The 23,890-nt window shown below is 42.5% G+C and overlaps 2 protein-coding genes across 2 annotated transcripts in view; one reads left to right on the forward strand and one right to left on the reverse strand.

Moving 5' to 3' along the window:
- Nucleotides 1-9,374: 9,374 nt before the first annotated feature.
- gpib (glucose-6-phosphate isomerase b) lies at nt 9,375-17,079 on the reverse strand. The gene is made up of 18 exons (XM_084358014.1): nt 16,886-17,079; nt 16,635-16,725; nt 16,277-16,345; nt 15,851-15,970; nt 15,645-15,728; nt 15,381-15,527; nt 14,805-14,876; nt 14,658-14,702; nt 14,509-14,562; nt 13,825-13,885; nt 13,098-13,141; nt 12,824-12,976; nt 12,469-12,598; nt 12,302-12,378; nt 11,606-11,734; nt 11,225-11,300; nt 10,476-10,542; nt 9,375-9,786 (listed from the first exon to the last, which is right to left on the reverse strand). Exons 1-18 carry the CDS (start codon nt 17,002-17,004, stop codon nt 9,663-9,665), a joined length of 1,662 nt encoding a protein of 553 aa, XP_084214140.1. The 5' UTR covers nt 17,005-17,079; the 3' UTR covers nt 9,375-9,662.
- A 2,551-nt stretch (nt 17,080-19,630) lies between these two features.
- Nucleotides 19,631-23,890, forward strand: part of garre1 (granule associated Rac and RHOG effector 1) — a 32,850-nt gene continuing 28,590 nt past the window's right edge. Inside the window, exon 1 of the mRNA XM_084358384.1 lies at nt 19,631-19,695. The gene's annotated coding sequence lies outside the window, so the exon portion shown is untranslated. The remainder of the gene's footprint in view (nt 19,696-23,890) is intronic.

The following is a 23,890-nucleotide window of genomic DNA, read 5'->3' on the forward strand; positions in this document are numbered from 1 at the left end:
TCTAAAGTTATTTAATGTATTAAAAATCGGGACGTATCATTTAACTGTAGATGACATAATCTGCTTTTTCAATAAAGTGGTTTTGTAGCTAACTGCAAAAAAAAATGTCTGTTACTCTTCTTTTTATTTCACTGTTGGTATTTTTTTTATTTATTCTTAATATTTTGTCATGTTTTCTACACAGTATAACATCCTGTTACAAAACACTGCTGACATTAAACTGCTTAACATACATACTTTACAACTTTGTTACAATTAGTTACAGATTATAATACTCAACAAAAATGTCCTCAGTATTACAAATTATGTTCACGATCATAATTATACATTTAACTATCTTTAAACAGTCTTTGAGGACAGAATGCAGTAAAATTACAGCTGTTTAATTCATAAAAGCACAAACAAATGTCACAGTTTTGCAGTAGTTCAAACAACATGGCAACATGTACAGTTTTGCACCAGAAATGCTTTGGACACCTGTTTCTCTGAGGGTGTTGGAGGCTCTCGTGCAGTGTTTTCACATTAGTTTTGGCTCAATTTTCACTCTTCATCTCCATTCTCATGTCCACGGGCTAAACATGAAGCTGAAGCAAGCAGCCAGTTAGCTTAGATTAACCTATTATATGTTGTTTCCTTACACTTCTGTTTTTGTAAGAGAGCGAACGGACAAGATACAACGTGTTAATTTTGTGAGTCACGCAGGAGTCAAGGCTGATTTTGTTACTTTTGACTCGCTGTTTCTCCCTCTGCTGTTTGTGCTACGCTAAGCTAAACTATTCCTGTCATGATTGTATCATTACCAAATAATGCTGTTAAACATTAGGTTGGCTAATTCTCATCAAAGGAGATCGTCAGCAGTGGTCATTCACTCAGAACTAAAAATAGCAATGAGACAGAAGTGTGCAAAAGTCAGTTTGATGAAGAGTAAGATCGACATTTAACTAGTTTTATCTTATTAACTGAATATAATACAGTTTGGCTTTGCACTACAGTAAATCATGTTTATACATAAGTACAACGTATTCATACAGTAATCTACAGTAACACTGTAATGTTCAAAGCATTTATTAAACCACAGTTCATACCACTGAGATGACACTAAATATATTACAACATTTTAACAATAGGAAGATAATTGCGTTCTGTATGATTGTTTCTCTCCACTTCTACTATTCATTTGAAATGAAACCGGCGCTGCATTGAAAGTATTGTAATAAAAGTAAAAGTCGAAGTTACAGACAGGAAAAACGTGTGGAGACGATCCAAGAACAGTTTGGAGTTGACCACACGAAAGTGGTTTTCCCAAATCTCAAATTTATTTATTTGACCTCTGACTTTTCTGTTAAAGAGGCACTTTGTGGTTTTAGAGAAGAAATTCAAACTGAGAATTGTAGTGTTTACAATATCGATAAGTAATTAATTTTCCACAAGTGAATAAACAAGCTGTTCCTCAGAGGAAAATAAGGTCCCCAGAACACTGTTTGAAGCTAGGAAGGTGGCAGGGTCCGCCACATATAAACAAAGCAAAACAGTATGAAGTTGTGTTGTCCTTTAAGGTCAGTCATGAAAACAAAGAGAGTTTGTTTATTTAGTTTGTTTAGGCAGAAAAAAAAAAAATCTTTCTCTTCTGAATAAAATTTCTACGTAATGCACCTTTAATGGCGAAACAACCCAACTTTATAGGCAGTCAGATTCCTTCACTCTCTCCCTCTAATTGCGCCGAAGCTCTTAAAGCCTCCTGCTGACACGTCTCCCTGATACGATCATCCTGGGGTCGATGGATCACGGTCGGGCCGCTCTGGCTCCAAACTGCAGTTCGCTCTCGTCAAAGTCAAGTTTATTTATACAGCGGTTAACGACAGGCAGCGTTCTCAAACGGCTCCCTGAACGCCCACATCATGAAACGATAAACAACTGTTAATTAAAAACTACAATACAAACTTTCCCAAATCCTAATTAGCGACGTTAAGTGTGCGCTCGTTGTCGCACAGTTAGTGAAATACTGCTGTTTAATTACATCCAAGCACGCAACGTTGAGCTGAATCGTGTGTTGTGATGGACTCTCCCTCCCTGGGACGCAGTCTGGGGTCTCTGATGGTCAGATAACGTGAAGCCTGGAGGAGATGTGAGCAACAGAAACGGTTTATCCTAAAAAGCCAATAAACTATGACGGAAGAGAGACGATTGACAAACATGATAGTCTGAGAAGATAAAGAGCGGGAACACAGCCACTGAGTCAGCTCCCTTGGTACTGACGCTTTTGGTAAACTGCTCCAACACATAAACATTCCTGGAAATACCACACGGGTCTGATGAGCTGATACTGAGGGGAGGTCCGTGGAGTATTTTTTGGGAGAAACCTCCAAGATATGAGCGACCGTAACTTAATTCACAGTATTAAAAGTTGTCTCCTGTTCCCTGTTTCGTTTAACGACGGGCTTTAAACTGCTCGCAGGTTTTACAACTCGTGTAAAACTGTTGGATCACTGTAGAGATAAATGAGGAGACTGCACCCTGTGGTGCTGTATTGTGTAATATTTGGGCTAATTGGAGCATAAAGTGGGCTGATGACAGGAGGTTCGGTCCTAATGTCAAACATGAAAGTGTGAATCTTCTTCCAAAGACTTTAACTGAATAGATCACGTCCATAAAACATGTCATCACAGAGGGTTTAGGGTTGACAGAGATGCTAGAACATTATTTATTTCTCTTTTATTAATTTGGCCATACTATAAATAATTGAGTCCAATTATTTTTTCATCTCCTTTAATTACATTTGGTCATTACGCAACCAAGTTAATTAATATCGCAGTATACATCATCCTCATGGGGGAGGCAGACAGTAGAGCACGGGGCAGTGTGTGAAAATGCTTCATAAAGCACTTTTGACTTGAAATTAATAAATAACCATGGAAGCAAACAAGCAAACAAGGCTCATTAATATTCTGAGCTTGTGAAATGATCATACAAATAATATTCAGCGGCTTTTGTGGGTCTGCGAAAAGAAAATTGCACGCACGTATCTGAACGTTCAAACCTGTAAGTCTGTGAACGTGTGAAAAGGTTTTGTAGCTGTAGAGATATTATTGTGCATCATCAGCAGGTTGTCATGTTAACGGTAGTTTAATTAAAGTATGTTTTTGTTTCAGGAGACGGCAATGAACCGCAGTGGCTTCATACTCTCGTATCAGAATGACACGTGTGGATCCGTGGGAAAATGAAAAAGGCCTGAAGAGCGGTGATGAAACACATTTATTGGTTTTCATCCTGTCACCATTTCCTACGCTGGAGTTCAAACCAAAACTGAGCTTATCTATAGGATTCAGGGCTGCCCGGCATGCTTTAAACTTTTTCAAGGATGACTCGTGGCTTTTGTGCCAGCCGATTGTCAAATAATCTAAATCAAACTTTAAAATCAAACTTCAAAATAAAAACTAAAGAGCCACTGCTGCACAATGGGCTTGTTATGTACACGGGCAAAAGAAGTTCAATATCCATTCAATGTTTCTTCGGATTTCATGATTTATTTTCCAAAAAACAAGCAAGCAGACAAAGAACAAAGGGATCCTGCGTGCTGCTCTTGCTCTGGTATATAAAAAACATAGACCCACCCAAGTGCATCATGGTCCTACACCTATCTTTCTGCCTATATAACCTCCGGTGCCCACAGTGTTACCCAAATCCCTAAAATAAAGCAAAAACAAAACAAAATACTAACTAGACAAAACTGAACATGCTAAAGACGGAAATACAAATGACGAAACAAAAGAAAATGCTGTCAAACTCTGATCTAAAGTAGCTAACTAGCTATTGTTTTTTAGCCACTTGAGGGCAGTGCAACAAGCCAGTGTAGCCGTAGATGCTACTATGATGCCATTCCCAAAAATCTTGGCTTCATCTGAAAAAGCAACGACTTCTCTCTAGAAATATGTACTCAAAAAATAAGTCAAAAGTCTAGTTTCTTATTCGCTCCCTTTTTTAGTCTCGCTACCTCCTTAAAAAAAAGGATCTGACTCTTAATGCTGCGCTGCGTTAAGCCGCTAACTTTGTCTTTCTATGTTTGTTTCTGGACAGCTTGCGCACAGCTTTTATCTGAGCTTTTAGCTTAAAACAGCTGTCTCCTGCAGCTGAAAACAACACTTCTGAGAGTGGCGAAAGTAAAAAACGGTAAAGTTGTGCGCCATTAAACCAAAAGAATGGACCGAAAGGCACTAAAATGCTCGGTTAAGCTGAGGGGAACTGCAGCATTCGATGATAATTCTCTGTGGGTTCATCATTACAACAGACTCGCAACTCTTTTACATTGGGTATTTAAACCACTGTTCATATCACAATATTGATTATAGCAGCTTTAAATCTTAATGTTAAATAACAATGAATGTGTGAGGATGGCTGTTGAAAATACAGGAACATGTGACAGGCAGTGCTGCTGTCATCTCTCTGCGGATCCTGCAGGTGAGTGGGTGGGTGTCAGCAGCAGGAGAAGTCACATTTTTTAAGGCTACTACTTGCTTGCTAATTTACTGCTGCCTGGCTCAATTCCCAAGAGGGAGGGGGAATCAAGTCATCCTCTCCTTTCTGTTGTGGTTGAGAGCGAGGCTCGTGGATACGACTGTACGACGTTCAGAAAGGAAGGAAAAGGGAAAATGATTAAAGACACTTTCGCAGATCCTGCACCTGCACCGAGGACAAAACTTGCAAGGGAAAACTGCAAAACATGCACACCCCCCTTCACCCTCTCAGTCTCACATTTCAATTACAGTAGGTGCAGCTCATTTATAAGCCACTGATACACAGATAGTCAGAGATGGAGCTATATTTTGTGTGGGTGTAACATGAAAGCGCTGTCTGCCCACTTACTGAAGCTCTCCTGTTGGCTGAACAGTGGTGTTCAGTGTGAGGAGCTCTCTCTGGTGTTGGTTGTCAGCTCCATGAGTTGGGGCACAAAGCGCCCTTTATGTGTGTGAGGGTTCCACCCTGTGACTCAGGGAGCTGTGTGTGTGTGTGTGTGTGTGTGTGTGTGTGTGTGTGTGTGTGTGTGTGTGTTGTGCAGAGGTAGCGGAGCCTCCGGGGGATCGGCTGTGAGGTGAGCTCTGTTACACGGCACAAAGGAACACCTTCCCTCTGGAGCACACAGGTCCCCTCCACTGCCAGGAAATGAGTGAAAATATGCTCGCCACAGGATTACCTCATACACTCTGAATCTTTGGTTACTGACACTTTGTCCTCCTTCCTGTTACAAAAAAAATTTCAGCCTCCTGTTTGCTACCCCTTGTCTGACTCTTCACTCAATGTACAGCAGGGTTTTATTTATAGTAATCCGGCGTACACGACATAATTACAGGGATTCGACTCAGTTGACGGAAACACATCATTTCAGCTCTTTCGGCGGAAAAATATGGTAATATGTTTTATGTGTTGAGCTGCGGCAACAGCAGCAGCAGAGCAAATCAAAGTTAATACACAGAAAATATCATAGTGTTGAGTCAGATCACAAAATGTGCATTTCAAATCAAATTGTGCACCTTGTGCAGTCAAAATCAAGCTTGACATTTTTCACTTAACCCTTTTTTTGCTCAAAGTGCTTAAAAAAATGACATCTAAAAAACTAAAAAGCATTTGTGTTTCCACTCAGACTTTTCTCTTTGGAGGGCAGTAATCTGGGGTCCTTATCGATCCTCTTAAAGTTATTTTTTAGAGCTTCTAGCACCATTTTCAGACATACTTGTATATATTTGAGAGCACTGTATGCCTTCATCAGAAAGATTACCGGAAACAAAAGGAGAGAGAAATGGGGAATGACGCGCAACAAAGGTCCCCACGTCCACTCCGACAGTGGAGCATTGCTCTCTTATAACATTGTTAGACGACGGACAGCATTAATATAAACTCAGCAGAACTTTTTCAATTTAATGCGTTCATCTTTCTTGTCACAACCTGGTGCCGACATTACCCACAACGCAACTTAACCTTGAACTTGTGGAGATGGAGGACCGCTGGCCTCAGAGGTGTGGTAGGCTCATTTTGTTCTCACGCCACACACCCAGATTTTTAAAAATGTTCAAACTTGTAGCTTTCAGTTGACTCGAGTGTCGTCCCTTGAGATAATTTATCAGATTATGCACAGCCCCCCCTCTGAAGCCACCAAAGCTTTTTTCACACATGTCAATATATATAGGAGAAGTGACATGATCTGCTCAGACTGTGAAAACAGTTGCATAACGTCTTCTGTGGCTCTGGAGGGAGCTCAGAAAAGTAACCTTGATGACGTCATCAGGGTTATTATCTTGCATTGGACTTGAGACTTTAAATCGTTGCGTTAAACAACTGGAGGTCTCATGCGAGTTGCATCATGGGAAGTGTAGGATCCATTGTCTCTGCCTTTGCATTCCCAAAGTAATCCTGCGTCGTGATTGAAGTGTAGCAGTGCGTGGCTCGGTTGCTTCTGCAGGATCAAGTTGCTGAATTGAAACTCTGTCTTTGACCCATAACAGATCATTCAGATACTGTAGAGACCGTATCAACTGTCTTGTTGTTTTGTGTCACAGTGCAGACGTGGGTGATTCACTCATTTAGGAGACTGAATAAACTATTATATTACTCTGAGAGTAAAAAAAAAACTTTCTTTTCATTAATACTGAGATGAGTCACCTCCGTCAAACAGCCTTAAACAGCTGCGAAGGTCAAAATAATTCATCCTTCCTCCACTGATGGCGACAAAAAACCCCCACAGTCGGTCGGTGGCGCCTGCTTGGCACCAAATATGTCATCGCGCTAAGAAAACAGCCTTGATGGAAATTGTGAGATAGCAACTGTCACTGTAACTGTGAACATTATGATATACTGTAGTCGCCAGTACACCAACAGAGGCTGGAATCGGCGTGGGAGTTTTTTTTTCTTCAATCTCTCACATTGCTATGCTGAATAAGAGCCAGATGTCGGTCAGTGTATCTGTATTTCTGTGGACTCAGGAGAGGCAGTGAAGACAACAAAAAAAATCCTACGATGGGCGCACAGCGTTCAAAAGTCTGCGCTGATAAGTGACCTAGAGGAGTCCCAGGAGGACAAACAAGCCCAGCTGTCTTGCAGTTTGGCAGCGATGAACCGCTGAAGAAAACCTCATACCGCTCCGTCAGGTCAGAGACATCTCAGAGAAATTATTCAGTTATGCAGCGTGCAAATAAAACATTAAAATAAAGAATCATTTGAAGGTTGTTTCTCTGGGAGATGAGAGCTGCACGGCTTCATTTTCCCCCTTCACCAGATTGTCCCATATACAGTATGTGCAATGACATGGGAACGAATCATGTTCGATCATGTTGTCCTCGTGTGTGTTGTGTTTTCTGTGTGGTCCCCAGCAGCAATGCATTTAGGGAAGGATCTGACTAATGGGGATCTGAGTAAATGTGGAGCCTGAGCAGCAAAGGGGTCAGCTGGAGCCCCCTGCAGCCTCATGAGACTGCTGCTGGCTCCCGACGCTGCAGCACGACAAGCTCTGCCCACGTCCTAAAGTTAATCTTTATATAACTCCAGTAGTCGTGGGAAAAATGAAGTTGGGCCTGACTCGATGGCTTTTTTTCTCCTTTTCTTTTTTTTTTTTTTTGCAGGCCGCAGGATTTCTGTGTCACTGCTGTCAAAGGCAGACTCAGAGTGCAGACTGGGAACTTAATGTAAGAGGGACCGTCCTCTGGGTTTGATAATGGGAAATGTGGTGTGTGCTATGTGTGCGCAGGGCTAATGTTTAGCCCAAGAGAATATGTTCCCTGAAGGTTCCTGGGAGGGGAGGACGGTTGAATTCACATTAAAAGCATTCCAGTCAAGTTCAAGCGAGAATTAAAAAAAAAAAAAAAAAAAGTGGCTGCAGACCTGCAAGGCCTCTCTCCTCCCTCTGAGGCCGAGTTTTGCGAGCTTGTTTACATGCAAGGATGCTGACCCCCTAAACTGCTTCCAGCACTGGTGGCTCGTGATGAATACAAATGATACGGATTGCGTGGAGAAAACCTTCCCCTCTCCGAAGATCGTCTCAACCGAGCAATCCTCAAACCCTTTGCTCCGACCCATCCGTCTGACACCGCCGTGAACTTGGGGACTGCACAGCCCCAAAGTGGCAGGGGGTGACGTCGCCATGGCAACCACCACACTGTGGGGCAGGTTGCGACCCCTGATCGAGCCGGGGGGGCAGCTCCTTAACAGGCCGGAGAGAAGAAGAAGGAAAAAAAAAAATGACTGACAGGCCCGACCAATAAAGCATGAAGTGGAATGTGAGAGTGTGCAGCCGCCATTGTTCAACAAACATCTCAGGAACGCACGCACAACCTTTTCCATCCTTTTTCATGCCGCTTGTTTGATTCTGCTCTCAGATGAACTGAGCCCAGTCAGTTATTTCCTTGTGTTCGCTTGCAGCTTGTTTACTCCGACCCAGAGTCAGGGTCGTAACTCATCAGTTGGGGGTCCAGGTAGCTGTCAAAAATGTGTGAGACCATTTACAAGAAGTCAACATGTTGTCTGGATACAAATGGTGTCTTTTAGGATGCTGGATGACGAGAGAGCATCTTTGCCACGTCCTGAAAAATGACAACCAGGAGGGTTTTCTATCCTCAGCCAAACTCACTTTTTCTTCTGCATCCTGTTTCAGGGCTGGAGATAAAAAGCACAAGTTAGATTTGAAGTAAAGTATTGTTGCTTGGCAACAGCATTGAAAACCCAGCAGTGTCTGGGGGTCTAGGATTTTCTTTCTTTTTTTTTTTTTGAAACTTTCTGTTTGTCCTCACACACACTCTGTAATGGCACCCAGCAGTGAGTGTGAGGGGAACGAAACACGGTGGAATATACTTGATCTTGTTTGGTGCGTCGTGGTTTAACAGCACCACATGATGTGTTGTGTGATGCTGCAGTCGCTCTTACCGTCATTACATACGATTTCATGCTTGTGCGAGAGATTCTCAGGCACATTCGGGCACACGTCACTGAAACATTAAGCACAATTATGTTTAATGATGTTTAAATATAGTGCCAGCGAGGACCGGGCTTGCGGTCCAGATGTTGTTTAGTCCAGCTGTTTGTTTTTCTCTCTAAATGGATGCGGTGGAGTCTGGGGATTTGTGGGGAGGAACAGTGCAGATGCACTGACCTTTGACCCTTTGTTCCACTGAATAAATGGTCGATTACTGGGTGGCTGATTTAGCGCCCAGTAACTAAATCTGGCTCGCTGATGCCATCTTGTGGTGTGCTGCTAACACAAGGTTTGAGAAGATCTGCATCATTAGAGTGACAGCCATTTGTGCATCAGAGCACAAAGGACAGCTGCTGTGTTTGTGTTTGTGTCATGTTTATTTTTTTTTTACATCAGACAATGTATGATAGACACTGACAGCGAGTTGTGTAAAGATATTTATTCCAGAAAGACAGTGAGAGCACACACTTCACTCTGCCTTCCACAACACTCTTGTACAAAAAGCTTTCTCCCCTCACCAACAAAACATAGAAAAGACGGAGCTGCAGACAGTCACGATATTCATAATGAGAGTACAAACATACAGAGTGTCTCAGCTTGACTGCGTGGGAGTGACCAGCTGCCTCTGCGAGTCTCCTGTCCATGCAGCCCATGAGCTGATTAGATGGATAATGATGTGGAGTAAAGTGGAAGTTGTTTTCAGGGCGGCTCAGGCAAAGTTCTTCTTGAGGAAGTTGATGAGTCCGTTGGTGGAGGAGTCGTGGGAGTGGACCTCCGCGGCGTCCTTGAGCTCGGGCTCGATCTTCTTTGCCAGCTGCTTGCCCAGTTCGACTCTGATAATGCAGAAAGCAAAACAAGAGAGAGATGATGGGTCCATTAATGTGGACGCTGGAAGAGCGTGTGAAGGGTTTGATAGGTTTCAGCCACATTAATCACAGTCACGCTCGGCATCATGTACAGCGGGGTCACAAAGTCACAAGGTTGCTTTCAATTTGAGTAAAAAGTTAAATCTTTGAAAAATGAACACTGTCAAATCATGCTGGGATAACATGAGTCATCGGGCTTTGCACAAACTTGCGGAGTCCGCGCCAGCTCGAGTGCATGCTGTCATTAAAGCAAAAGCGGCACATACCAAATGCTCAGATAGTCAGGCACATTTCTCTCAGATTCTTATCATCTGAAGCCGCGCTGAGTAAAATATTCAAACCCAAGACTCCATGTTTTATGGCTCCACCAGCTGGAAATATTCTAGATGGCATGTGGATCATTATACTCACATTTCTTTCCCCAAACTCAGCCTGACATATTTAGTATTTCTGGAAACTTTTGAAACTCCACCAGAATATAAAATAGAGGTCTGGAGGCTTTAATAAATCTTGGCTGAACAGCGAGAGTATGTTACGATGGCAGGCTGCTGCTTGTTAAAGAGGTTAGGAAATGAAAACTGCTCAAAAACAAACGGTGGTTTATAAACTGTGTGGATACAGTGTGTCGTATGTGTATAGCACAAAATCATTCTTACCCCCACTGATCAAAACTGTTGATCTCCCACATCACACCCTGGATGAAGATCTTGTGCTCATACATGGCTGCAAAGCAAGACAGAATAATCATTGCGACAACAAAAACACTAACTACAGAGAGGGTTTTTTATTTATTTTTTATTTAATGGGTTTTCAGTGGTGACACAAATGAGCTGTACTTAATAAAACCTCTTAGTTTGATGTCCCAAGTACAAACAGACCGTTACTATGCAACCGCGTGCAGCATCCTCACCAAACCTCGTCTGTAGCACTCAGGCTGGTTTAGGAATTTTAATTTGATATTTAATGTGGGATTATTACTGTTTACGACTATCAAACGATATCTATCAAAACATGTTTCTCAGTCTGTGTTGTAGTCGTATCGGTTGTTGCTGTATAGTGTGGGGCAATGACACAAGAAAGAAACGCACAGATTGCGGATCGGGGCGAGAATTATCTGAAAACGTCTGAAATAGAAGTGACATTCAGTTTAAAGATTTTAAAGACAAATAAGCAGTCGGGAAAGCTGCGTCAATGCAACATAAACAAACAACAAAACACAAAGACAAAAAGTGGTCTGTTTGTCTACATACTTTGTATTACTATTGTTGTCTTTATGTATGTGTATATTCGTTTATATATATATATGGATGTTTGGGTGTATGAAATGTGTATGATTATGTAACAGTAACATTTTCATTTATTTGTTTTATATCAGTAAGTGAAGAGAAACACTGTGAACTCTCACCTATAAGTGCTCCAAGTGTGAATGGGCTCACTTTCTTGAAGATGATGGAGTTGGTTGGCCTGTTTCCTTGGAATACCTGAAATAAACAAGACGGGGAGAGATAACGTCATACAGACCATTTAGTGCACGCCACCATCATTAATGCTCTTAATAAGGTCTGGATACAGCAGCTATGTTTATTCATGGTCACTGGGGGGCACTACCTCCTATGCTTTCTCACTCTGGTCAGTCGATAATATGTCCTCGGGGTCAAGCTTGATTTGATTTGCACAAGTAACATGAGATGACTGCCTCTCCTCACACTGACGTTTGAGTTTGTTGTCATTGTTATGAGAGTCGTTCATTCTCTATAGTCAGACGTTGTTTCATTATTCAACTTACTTTGTGTGGAAGGATTTTCTCCAGCTCCTCTCCACTCAGGCCGCTGGCCTCCAGCTCCTTCCTGGCCTCCTCAGTGGTCTTACCCTTCATCAGAGCTTCGGTCTGGGCCAGGAAGTTGGCCAGCAGGATCTACAGCCACATCAAACACACACACACACATTCAGATACAGTGCAGTGCAGTGTGTGTTTTACAGTGAGTGATGTACTGCACATGTCAGCACGGTGTCTATGTGTTGCACACCAATATGTTGACATATTAATGCCTTTCAGACTCCATGTTTTTGTCTAAGAAAAAACATATTCAATTACACCTGTCAGCAAAATTTAAAGGCCTTTGTGGAGGTCCGAGCGACACCTTTTGAATCCACAGATGTTTTGTGTCTTTTACTTCACCTGGCTCTTGCGGTGGACGAATATATGACCTTTCAGGATGATCCCTCAAAAATCTGTATTCCTATCTAAGGTTACATGCTAACTGCACACCACTGCAACAGTATCTTAGGTCACTGATTCACATTTCTGGGCTTAAAATTCCTTAGAGGTCAGTAGACCGTATAATACTTTATTAAAAAACTTCAACAAAGAAACAAAAATACTAATTTTAACAGGAATGCTATTAAAGAAGGTGAGAAACTTCATTATATCTGCATGCACACTGCACTTCTTTAAACCAATCGCTCTCTAACACAGTGATACCTTGTGGTGCAGGTTGTGTCTGATGGGATGCTGCGTCTGAGCTGGGATCAGGAAGTCAGAAGGCACCATGCGCGTTCCTGAGTTGGACACGGTTGACTGCATTAGTGACACAAGTAATCAATGGATTCACAGCATGAGGGGGAATGACGATCATCTGGTGACGTTACCTTGATGGATGAGCTGGTAGAAGGCATGCTGTCCATTGGTTCCTGGCTCTCCCCACACGATAGGCCCGGTGTGGTAGTTTACGCGCTTTCCATGGTTAGTGATGTACTTCCCATTTGACTCCATGTCACCCTGGATAACAAACACTTGTCAGAACTGTCACATGCATTATGTTCTCTCTGATGGGTGTGGACTATTGCCACAGACAGTGTTGAGCTCATCTGTCTGAGTTAATATCACCATGTCGCTATCAGTCTCTGTCATGCTGACAGAGGAACCTGAACTAGCAGATTCAAAATCATCTTTTGAAATACTAATACTTGCTCTCCTCTTCTTGCATACGCCCGTGAGGCTGACCTGTTGGAAGTAGGCAGTGAAGCGGTGCATGTACTGGTCGTAGGGCAGCATGGCGTGGGTTTCAGCGTGGAAGAAGTTGATGTACCAGATGCCCAGCAGTGCCAGCAGGACGGGAGCGTTCTTATCCAGTGGAGCGGTGCGGAAGTGGTTGTCCTGCAGCAGATGGTAGGATGCTAATTTACATTCATGCATTCTGTATCTTCTTTCAAGGAAGACTCGTGTGAATAGAGGTTTGTACACTGGAGAGACAGAGAACGGAAGGAGCAGTGCCTACCATCCAATGAGCGCCTGAAAGAAGCTTTTCAAAGTTGTCGAAGCCTGATGAGGAGAGAGACGGAGAAGTTCACTGTCTGATGAGATTAAAGACTTTAACTGATTATTTTCAGTGTGTGTCCCCACCGACATCAGCAAGATAAATGCCTTAATATTTACTGTGTGATGAATTTTAGCTATGCTAGCATTATGGCTATATGATTGACAATGTCTGACTGTCAACTCGTGACCGCTATTGGAGGTATTTTGAATTTTGAGACATTCTGGGTCCCAGAGGAAGAACCATAATGACTCTGGTGATCCATATGCTTTTCCAGCAGCACCACCATGAGGTTGATATTTGTGGTTTTGAGTTAAACGTCTCAACAATTATTGATGATGACATGACTTTTCATCCAGCGCTAGCTTCTGGTCTAAATTTCTCTGTGTTGCAATATACTTTGTGTTCAGTGCTAATCATCAGATGTAAGCATACGAACACGGTGAGCATTGCAGACATCAGCACCAGCTAAACATCAGCATTTTAATATGCTCAACTGTTTAGCATCTTTGAAATTGAAGCGATTGCATGTGCATTGCTTTCTGCTGCAGGGTCTTTTTTGATAGTACTGCTTGGAGGAGCCAAAGTCAGATTTTTTTTAATTTAAAACATGGCAGCTTTAAGTCATTTTAATTTTGCATTGCTGTAAAAAAACAACAACTAAAATGTGTGTTTTCAGGGTACATACCAATGTGCAGGGCAATGGACATGCCAATTGCAGACCACAGGGAGAAACGACCACCGACCCACTAAAAGAAAAAGAAAAAAAAGAAAATATATTCATGCCTTGTGCCAAAAACCTTTGTGAAAAGTGGATTTTTAATGACAGAGAAACAAGCTTGGCATTCAACAGAATGTGCTGATAACAGCAAGAGGAACAGAATGAAATTAACCACGAGCCACCAGTGTTTTGTGATGTACTATCTGAACACCGAGGACAAAAATATTTACATCTTCAATAAGCATTGACATGAGCAATGCAGTTAACTTTCTCTTAGTGACAGAAATACTGTATACTCTGTACATGTAGTGAGTGTAAAACACTGGCAGCATGTCCTCTGTGACATAATGGCCTAATTATAGCTGTTACCCTTTAAATACCAACAATGTAACTAAACTCAGCTTCCTGACCTTTGATACAACCCAGCCTTTACAGTCACCTCTGCAAGAGAGAAGGTCGCTCCCAATAATAACTGAGTCTGAAGAGAGAGGCTTCTGATTACCCAGCAGCTGCTGGCCAGAGCGTCCGTCCCACCTACTTCACAGGTCAAAAGCCTAGCTTATTTATAGCCGCTGCCTACGGCCCCCCCTATCGCAGTCTGTGGATGGAGACTGGACCTGCTGCATGCACTCTGCTTTAAAGAGCACTCACATCCCAGAACTCAAACATGTTCGCCGTGTCGATGCCGAAGTCCTTCACTTTGGGCTGAGGGGGAGACGGAGGAAAAGCAGGACAGTTAGGATCAGGTGTCTCGGTGACGGAGTGAGAAGGTTTAACCTGTAAATAGTTTTGTGACTTACCCCGTTTGTGGAAAGGGCAACAAAGTGCTTGGCAACAGCAGCTTTCTGCAGAGACATAAAGAGGATATCAGTGAATGTTATCAGTCAGCCAACAAAAAAAAACCAAAAAGAAAATGCTGCTGCTGTCTGAGGCGGCTGCACACTCACATCTTTGGCATGTTCAAGGAACCATTCTTTGGCCGACTCAGCGTTGGTTATGGTCTCTTGGGTGGTGAATGTCTTGATAGACAAAACACATAGATAACCAAGTGTTAATATGTAATGCTGCTACACTCTGGGAAGAGTTCTGCCTGCAAAGGAGGAACCAGAGAGTTAAAGTACAGAATGACACATCAGGAGACACCAGACATATAAAGAAGCTCATTGTCTGTGCATGTGCTTTAAAATATTTACCACTAAAGTCTCCTGAATGGATGCACATCGCTTTGGAAATAACTGTTAATCTTTTAGCTGTTGCTGTACTCTCCATATCACCCAAGCCAAGGCTGGATGGCTGATGTGAAAGACACTCAGACTTGAATGTCAGCTGACGTAACATCAGCTCGACTGCCTCAAAAGAGCACCTCATGGTGTGCAGCATGGCCAGAATCAACTGCCTGAAGGGGAAGCTTACTCTACTGGTCTGGCCATGAAAGGTTTTGTAACTGAAATATGAATCAGACGGCTCTTCTGACTCTGATATGAGATGTAAGTCTGGAGCAGTTTCAAAAAAATCTGCTCTACCTTGGATGCGATGATGAAGAGGGTTGTCTCAGCGTTCAGATGTGCCAAGGTTTTGGCGATGTGCGTTCCATCAATATTTGATACGAACCACACACGCGGTCCGCCCTTTGAGTAAGGCTTCAGGGCCTCCGTCACCATCAGGGGGCCCTGCAATTCAGACCAAGTTCAAGTTCAAGTTCAGATAAGCCTGCGACTGCACCGGGTGAATGTTTGTGACTGTAAAAGTAAGTCAGAAATACGATCTTTTGCATAAATTGCACTCACAAGGTCAGATCCTCCGATGCCGACATTGACAACATCTGTGATGGCCTTTCCTGTGTAGCCCTTCCACTCGCCGCTGCGAACTCTCTGCGTTAGATAAACACGATCATCGTCAGCTGCATCAAACCTTCACGAGCAGCGTCACTAAGCTCATACTGCAAAAAAACCATAAACTCTGGTGCATCTTCCTGTTGGTGCGTTTCACTCACGTGACAGAAGCCCTTCATCTTCTCAAGAACTTTGTTGACCTCTGGCATCACATCCTTGCCTCCGACCATGATGGGAGTGTTGGAGCGGTTCCTCAGAGCCACGTGGAGCACAGCACGGCCCTTCATATACACAGCACCAGGAAAACAAAACGCACAGACGCACTCAGCATGAAGACTGAGGAATGAGACTCAAAAATCAATCTTTCTGCAGAATTGCTTTTTGCTAGTTAAAGCGTCTCCAGCTGTTGCATTTACTGTATTTGATGTTCATGTTTTAACAAGTCAAAAACAAGCTCATGTGCAAGAGTCATTATGTCACATGGTGTGAATGCTGCGTCAGTAGTTGTATCACCACACCAGGATAAAAGTCAAGAGGTAAACAGCCATAAGTCAGGTTACAGCTGACACACGGTCAACAATGAGCACCTCAGTGAAGTTGATCTTCTCTCCCTTGAACATCTTCTCTCTGGCGGCCTCAATGCCTCTTGACTTGGCCTAAAGATACAAAATGCATATGTAAGTAATGAAATGATATACAGTATTGTGGTTATGGATCAAATTGAAGGCCAGTCTGATTAAAAACACACACATAGACGTATTTTGTCTCAGGATAAATCAGATGAATGGATCCCACTTTGCAGCTTGCAGCGAGGACTTACGTGATTTCCACTTTACAGCTTGCACACATCAGCTCTTAATCAAACAGTACGATCAGGGAGCTAACAAGAAAATCTACTCAAGCGTTTAAAAAAGCTACAGTTAATCAAGATGAATGTGAGTTTACCAGATCCACCAACATCTTCATGACTTCCTCGGTGATGAGATTCTTGGAGTAATCCAGAAGAATGTCTCCATCCTCAGTTTTCAGGTTCAGGCTGTCAGGACGAAGAAAGACATCAGCAAAGATACGGAGACACAGTATAAAGTGTCATATAATGAAGCTGCACAGTCATGTACTCACACTAGCAGCTCATCTATGTACATACAAAATATCTGCATCCCGTCCAGTGTTGCCAATAAAAATAGGATGCCTACCTGAGTTTGTTGAATCTCTCCTTGTCAGCCTCAAACATATGCCTCATGTTGAGGCTCAGTGCATGGGCTGTGTACCAGTCCTGCAGCTTCTGGAAGTTGGGGTCGTGTGTGAGTCCCATGATGTCCTGAGAGGGGGGCTTGCTGTAACTCCGCTGTGCTCAACTATCCTGGCCGAGTGGGACCGAGCAGGTCAGGGGGAGCGCTTTTTGAAGGGTGTCCGGTCCGGATACACGACTCGCCCCTCCTACAAGAGACACACCGTATCAAATGCCACACCTCTTCAGGGTTGCAGTGCGTGCTGGCAGGGGAGTGTGAGCAGTGCAGCAACACAGTGGGGTGTAGTTCAGTGTGCTGCTCAGACCATCAGACAATACAGAGAGTACTGTACTCCTTCTGAAATACATACATAAGCTGCTACATTAGAAATAGCAATTGCACAATACAATACATTCAAAATATGTTTTTCCAAAACAGTTGGGACGCTGTGTAAAACAGATACAACAGAATGTGAGGTCGCACTTTATGTATTTATATACATTTACATTTATGAAGCGATTGTTAATTGAAAAGTTGCAGTTTATGCTTATAATACGATACAATATGTTTATTTGTTGGATGGCCATATGAAGTTGCATGGAGTTGGGATGGAGCAAAAAATGACTGGGAAAGTTGGTGAATGCTCAATAACACCTGTTTGGAAGAGTCCACAGGTGAACAGGTTCACTGGTACCAGGTAATAGTATCATGATCGAGTATGGAAGATCACAGGCAAGGATGGGTGGAGGCTCACTACTTGATTGCATAAAGGATATTGCTAAAGCTTAGCTTAAAGCTGTCGTCAGTGAACACAGTTTGTCTGCAAATGAATGCATTCTGTTTTTATTTACATTTTACACGATGTCCCACTTTTTTTATTTGGATGGTTTGATTCCATTCAAATAATCTCTTTGTAATGTCTTGTTGCTGTGAAATTACTGGTTATTGTGCAAGTTAGTGACAATGCTTTTCTCAGCCTCTAATATTGAATGAATAATATGACATCCTGTCATTGATTAACAGTGCTGTAGGTTTACCAAACAATTTATTTTTTGCAAAACACAAACAGCAGTAAGATTTAAACCTCATTCTAGTGTTGTTCAGCTCCGGTTCAAAATAAAACTTTCAACAATCTGTATTTCTTCATCCATTTAAAGGGGCGATATGTAGTTTTGGAGAAGAAATTCAAACTCAGAATTTTAATATTTACAATATTAATGAGGTGATAAAACAAACTCAGAAATATGTATTGTTGAATAAATAAAGTGATGAACAAGCTGTTCTCAGAGGAAAATAAGGTCCTCAGAACACTGTTTAAAGCTAGAATGATGGCAGGGTCCGCCACATATAAACAAAGTAAAACATTATGAAACTGTGTCGTCTTTTAGTGCCAGTTTGTTTATTCAGTCCTGAAAAACAAAGAGTTTGTTTATTTAGTTTGAAGATACTGAAGATATTTTTCTTCTGATCAAAATGTCTTCCCCAGAACTACATACCGCTCCTTTAAAGTTAAGTTACCCTGTGCAACATGAGGCTTTCTGTGGCTACCTGAACGCAAAGGTTGAATCCCTTTTCAAAAGCATCAAAGGCCAATATCATTCTACCATCACAGTCACTAAAAGGAAGTGTAAGTCGTTGCTTTTAAAAAAATGTTCTGGTCTCTGTAGGCCAGGATCAGTCGACTTTTTAAGGTAACGGTGTTGCTCAAATCCACTGAATGTTGTGTCCGGATGCAATTTGTGGACCTAAACGCCCCCAAGTGACGGTTTTTAAATGTATTGAGTGCAGGATGTAATATCCTCCATCAAACATTAGAGGGCGAGAAAAGCTCAGAGTACAGCTTGAACAAATCCTTCTTTCTAAGACACAGTCAGAGTCTAAACAACAACTACAACCAACTGCAGATGGTTTAAGTGATTTGACCAAAGGTGGATATCACTGAGAGATTATCTGAATGGACTTTAAAACTGTAAACAACACATACTGCTACTGTAGGACAATAACATATTTCCTCTTGTCATTTCTGGAGAGCAGCTTTTGTTCCTGGGGATGGGGCACACTGTGAATAATCCTCACACCACTCTATATTGTTTAAACGTGTATGTGTAGTTTGGTGGTTATGACCAGAAATGGAAAAGGGTTAACCCCTTCAAAATAAAAGGTGAAATGGAGGACATTATCTGACGAAATAGCTTGAAAAAACATTAATAGTGACATTATGCTGCAATATCTCATAGTGCCTTTACAACTGTAACAATTAAACAGATGTACTGTTTTCTTTGATTCTCTTATCATGTTAATTACTGAGTAAATGGGTGAGACTAAAAAAATACCAATGTAGAGAAAAGTCATTACACCTGTTTGTCGTTATAGTCATGGTGTAGCATCCTTATTTAATAAAATATCAAGTAAAAAAACAAAAAACAAATCCCTTTGTAATGTAATTGAAACTTCATTTATGCCCCTTGTCTTTTATTGTACACAGGCCTCAGCTTACGCAAAATGGAAAATGATGTTTGGACATGACATAGAAAGGAAATGCAAATCCAAGCATGTGTTTGTTTGTTTGTTTTTTAAAAACAGCTGTAAAATCGCAGCTGGTACACCACATCTGGCCCCTTGTTTTCACTCAATAAACGCTATTTATACCAAAAAACCATCTTGGTTTTATTGTGAAGGTTTTTACCGGAAATGTGTTGCCGTGGTTGCGGCGGTCTTAACGGCTCCCACACAGACAGGGGATTCGCTGTCAAGAGGGTGGATGCCTAGAGCTGGTGAGCGATGTGCTGATTAACTTAACGTTTTCTTGCATTTTTCCTGTGTTTCACTGAAGCAGTTCGCTTTCCTCCGGCTTACGGTACCACTGGCTAATGTTTGCCGGCACCGGAGCACCACTGGGCCGCTTACGTTTGCGTGTGTTTTCCCCACCAGCGCTGACAATCGTGTCGCAGAGAGCTAGCTGGGCTAGCTAACGTTAGCTCGGTTAGCTGTGTAGCTAGTCTGCTTAGAACGGATGAAACACCGATGCGTCCATAATCGGACGTACCTCACTGTTACATGCTTATTTCCATTTTACCGTCGCGGTTGAAGTCTTGAGAGCACGTAGACAGTCTGACAAATGTTTTCAGAGATTTTTTTGCCAATGCATGCGACGTTTTTGTGCAAGTCTACCCTCGTATTTTGGTATACACGCCGAATTAGATGTCTGCTGATGAAGAGCACCCGCCTAGGCTAAGCGAAGGAGGAGCACTTGGCGGCATTGGCTATTTCTGTTTTCATTGCCACTGGTCTGCATCTGCGGGTGATGCTTCAGATTTGACCCCCTTAACAACGGATGAGTACGATAAAGACGAGGTAAGACAGAGAGGCGAGTTAGCTAATGAGCTTTACCGCCTGTAAGCGAACTGCTTTGACTGCATGTCCGATAACGGACCTGGGCGTTCTTGATCGCAAGTTGCGCGCTGTAGTCGGTGATCGCCCACCGCACAAAAAAAAATGTAACGTAGGTTAACATCAGACAAACGGACGACAAAGGCGTGATTTGAAGCTCGTGTGGCAGCGTAGCTTATGCCCGCGGTTGACGACGGACTGACAGTATTTGACGGGCTGACTGGAAAGTGCACTAGCTTGCTAGCTAACAAGCGAGTGTCTGGTTCTGTGCGGCCGGCGGGCGAGTGTCAAAGACGGGGAACGCAGCGGACCAAGGTACCGGCTCTCTGCCGTGTGTGTGTACGCGGTGGTGTGTTGTCGTGTCACTCGCTTTTGCTAACGTTTGCTGTGTTTGTGCACTGATGCCGAGGAAAGCCTCCCCGGCGACTCTGCATTTAGGGCGTTAAAAGGCCGTATTAATAGCTGCGACATAGTGTTCCCATGACTGGGGCCATGTCATCCCGGAGAGTTTCGATGAAACCGGCTAACTGCGCTTGCGGGGGATTCTGTTACACCTTCCTGCTAAATAGTGATCGGGGGGTTTTAAAATAATCCCATAGCAAGTTAAAAAAAAAAACTAGTTAAGTTTTCTGCCTGGTTGAAGTTGCATGTTGAGTGTGGAAAAAAAAAAAAAAAGCAAAAAAAAAAAGCAGTGCTTCGCTGTTGCATTGATATCCTGTCGCCATGCTGTGTTTGATAACATACAGAGAGCAGCAGTGCTGCTGCACAGAGGAGCTGTAATCTTACACTCCGATGAATTTCACAGAGAAAAAATTACCCAGAAATGGCGATTGAATGCTCGGGTCACGCACCAGAATATCTAGGAACTATTTCTTCCATCCATTTTCAATAGACTGATTGTAAATAATCGCACTCTGTGAACTCACACACAGCCACAGTGACTATATACGTGGCTGTACGTACAGTCACCACGGTGCAGAGGAGATATCTGGAATTGCATTAATAAATAACGTTGCCCCACTTCTTCTCCAGTGGGGTGTAGCTTCTACAGTCTAGTCAGGGATCCTGTGTTTTGATCATCGTGTTGGAAAGTGTTTCCTGTTTCTGGTCGCTGGCAGTCGAGTGTAGAATTGATCATGTAGGTCCACAGAGGATGTGATCATACAGAACAATAGACTGATCATGATCACAGGCAGGGATTGAGGCTGTCTGTGTTTTAGATGTCTAAAGGAAAAATGATCCAGGGGCTGCAAGTTTTTTCATAAGCAGCCGATCATCTCGCTGGTGGCATCTGAAAGTCAGACTATTGTTACTATATCATCCATATTTTACTGGGGGGAACTAGTTTTCATAAACAGAATCGGGAAGTCGAATTCTGCTGGTTGTATTGTTGACCTTTATCCTGAAGTTGATCACAATATGATGGAAGAGCTGGATTTATTTTTGCGAAACGTTGTTAACAGTGTTGAGAAATCTGACTGTAAAAAGCCATGACCTTTTAAACTTTGAACCATATGGAAAGTTGTTTGTGTTGCTTCAAAATAGTAGGAATCGAAAAAGGATGTTGAATGGAGACCCGATACAGTTTGTACTGACATTTAAAGCTTAATAAAGTGACCTAGAAGGAGGCATTCATGTTCAGGTCATTGGCCTCCTTTTGTTGAGTTTTGCAGGCACGTACAGCTTTCAGTGAAACAATCCTGGACCTACATGTTGACATCTGCCACAGCTGCGTCACCGTGGAAATACGTGCTTTGCTCTGCAAAATTCCTGTCTCTGTTTAAACTCCTTCTTTTCAATAGCTTATTCAACCGTGTGCCTGGACAGTCACCACAGTTCGTGGACTAGTACTGAGGCTCCCGTTGTTTTTCATTCTCTTTGTTTTTTGTTGTTTGTCAACATGTGATATGTTGACCAGGAACCACACTTTACCTTAGTCTAACACTGAATCCGGATGCATGTGTGAGGAAGTCGACATACAGTCACAAGATTACTGTTTGTGCTTCCCTCGGGTGGAGTACAGGCTGGGCCTGCTGTCTCCGCTCTCTACAGACCTGCGTGATATTTCCTTCAACAGAGGAGCTTTCTAGTGTTTCTCTTACTGCACAGTTTTAGATTATACAGATGAGTGATACAGAGTCTGCTGGGGGAAGGGAAGAGTTAACCCCGGCCAAGGTATTATTAGCACCTGGGAATTTCAACATTTTATGCATTAATTTTCACTTTCTTTAAATTGGTCTCAACAGTTTAAATGAGTTTCTACATTTTATTCTTTTTAAAGCGAGCGTCTGATTGCTTGCATTTTACCTCTAAAGTTTGAGATTTTGACAACGCTGACTTACTCAAGATTATATCAGAGGACCAACAGGTGTCTCGAGAAGGAAGCTAAATGTTACCTTCGGTTAGCAGCTTCCGCTAGGCAACACCTCACAAGAATATTCTTAGTTATTTATGGCATGGTTTTATTTACATTACACATGGCAGGGGTGTCTAAACATTTTCATCCTTTGGTACACTTTTGTCACACACAACCTTCCCATGGCAGGGCTCAGACATACTGTATAGCTTGGTAGTAACTGAATTAAGTCAATGCAATCACATGGTCTGTCTTAATTGAGACAAATTTGACTAATTGGTATTTAAAAACAAGTTAAAGTAAGCGTATATTATAATGGCAAAATACTTAAATGGAATATTTTGATTCTTTCAAGGAGTAACATGTATTTAATGGCAGTGATCTAAGTTGTATAAAGAAGATTGGATGAAGAAGAAAATTGAATTGAGATTATATTCCTGTTGTACCAAATTAGATATCATGACAGTGGTGATATTTACTCGGGAATGCAAATACACTCCATCAGAAAGAAGAATAATATCGTTCTGTGATAGTCATGCCATGTTTTCCACCTCTGGCCTGTAGAGTTAGAAGCAAAAGGTGCTTTGGATGCAGATCCATCAGTGTGTTAGATAATATCCACCTACAACGAGTTGTGCCGGCCCGTGCATCAGAGAGATGCAGGCTTGTTTGAGTTTGTATTGTGTGACAGGATTTTCATTTGGATGCACAAAACTAACAACGCTATTTGCACTGGTGTGAGGCGGGGGGCAGGGGTCTGCGTCTTCTGTAATAGGGGATGTTTTCAGCTCTAAATCACTGCTGTTTCATCTACTGCATGGTTAGCACCACTTACTTCTGACACATAAACTAAATAGGCTATTTTCTAGGCAGAATTGTCCTCATTCAGAGGGAAGCAGCCAGCGGGGTAACAGATAAGGGGGACGGGGCTCGTAGTAGCATGGGAAATCTCACCCGTGTCTCCTGGGAAACCAGTTTAGCCTTAGCTTGTGGTCAGCTATTTGCCCCTCAGTCAAATGTTCCCAGTGAGATGCATGAATGCTCGTGCACTAGAGCTGATCAAATACAACAAGAATCGAGGCTACCGCAAAACTGTAATGTAACACGATACTTATCTTTCTTAGTCCCTGCAGGAAATATTTTGCTTGTGCTTTTCCACAAGGAGGTCGGAAGTCAGGGTCAGCCACACAGCTCAGCGCTGAAGAATGGAGCTGATAGAGGTC

Source organism: Pagrus pagrus (genome assembly GCF_965226575.1).
Source record: "Pagrus pagrus genome assembly, chromosome: 1".
In the NCBI taxonomy this organism is placed as follows: domain Eukaryota; kingdom Metazoa; phylum Chordata; class Actinopteri; order Spariformes; family Sparidae; genus Pagrus; species Pagrus pagrus.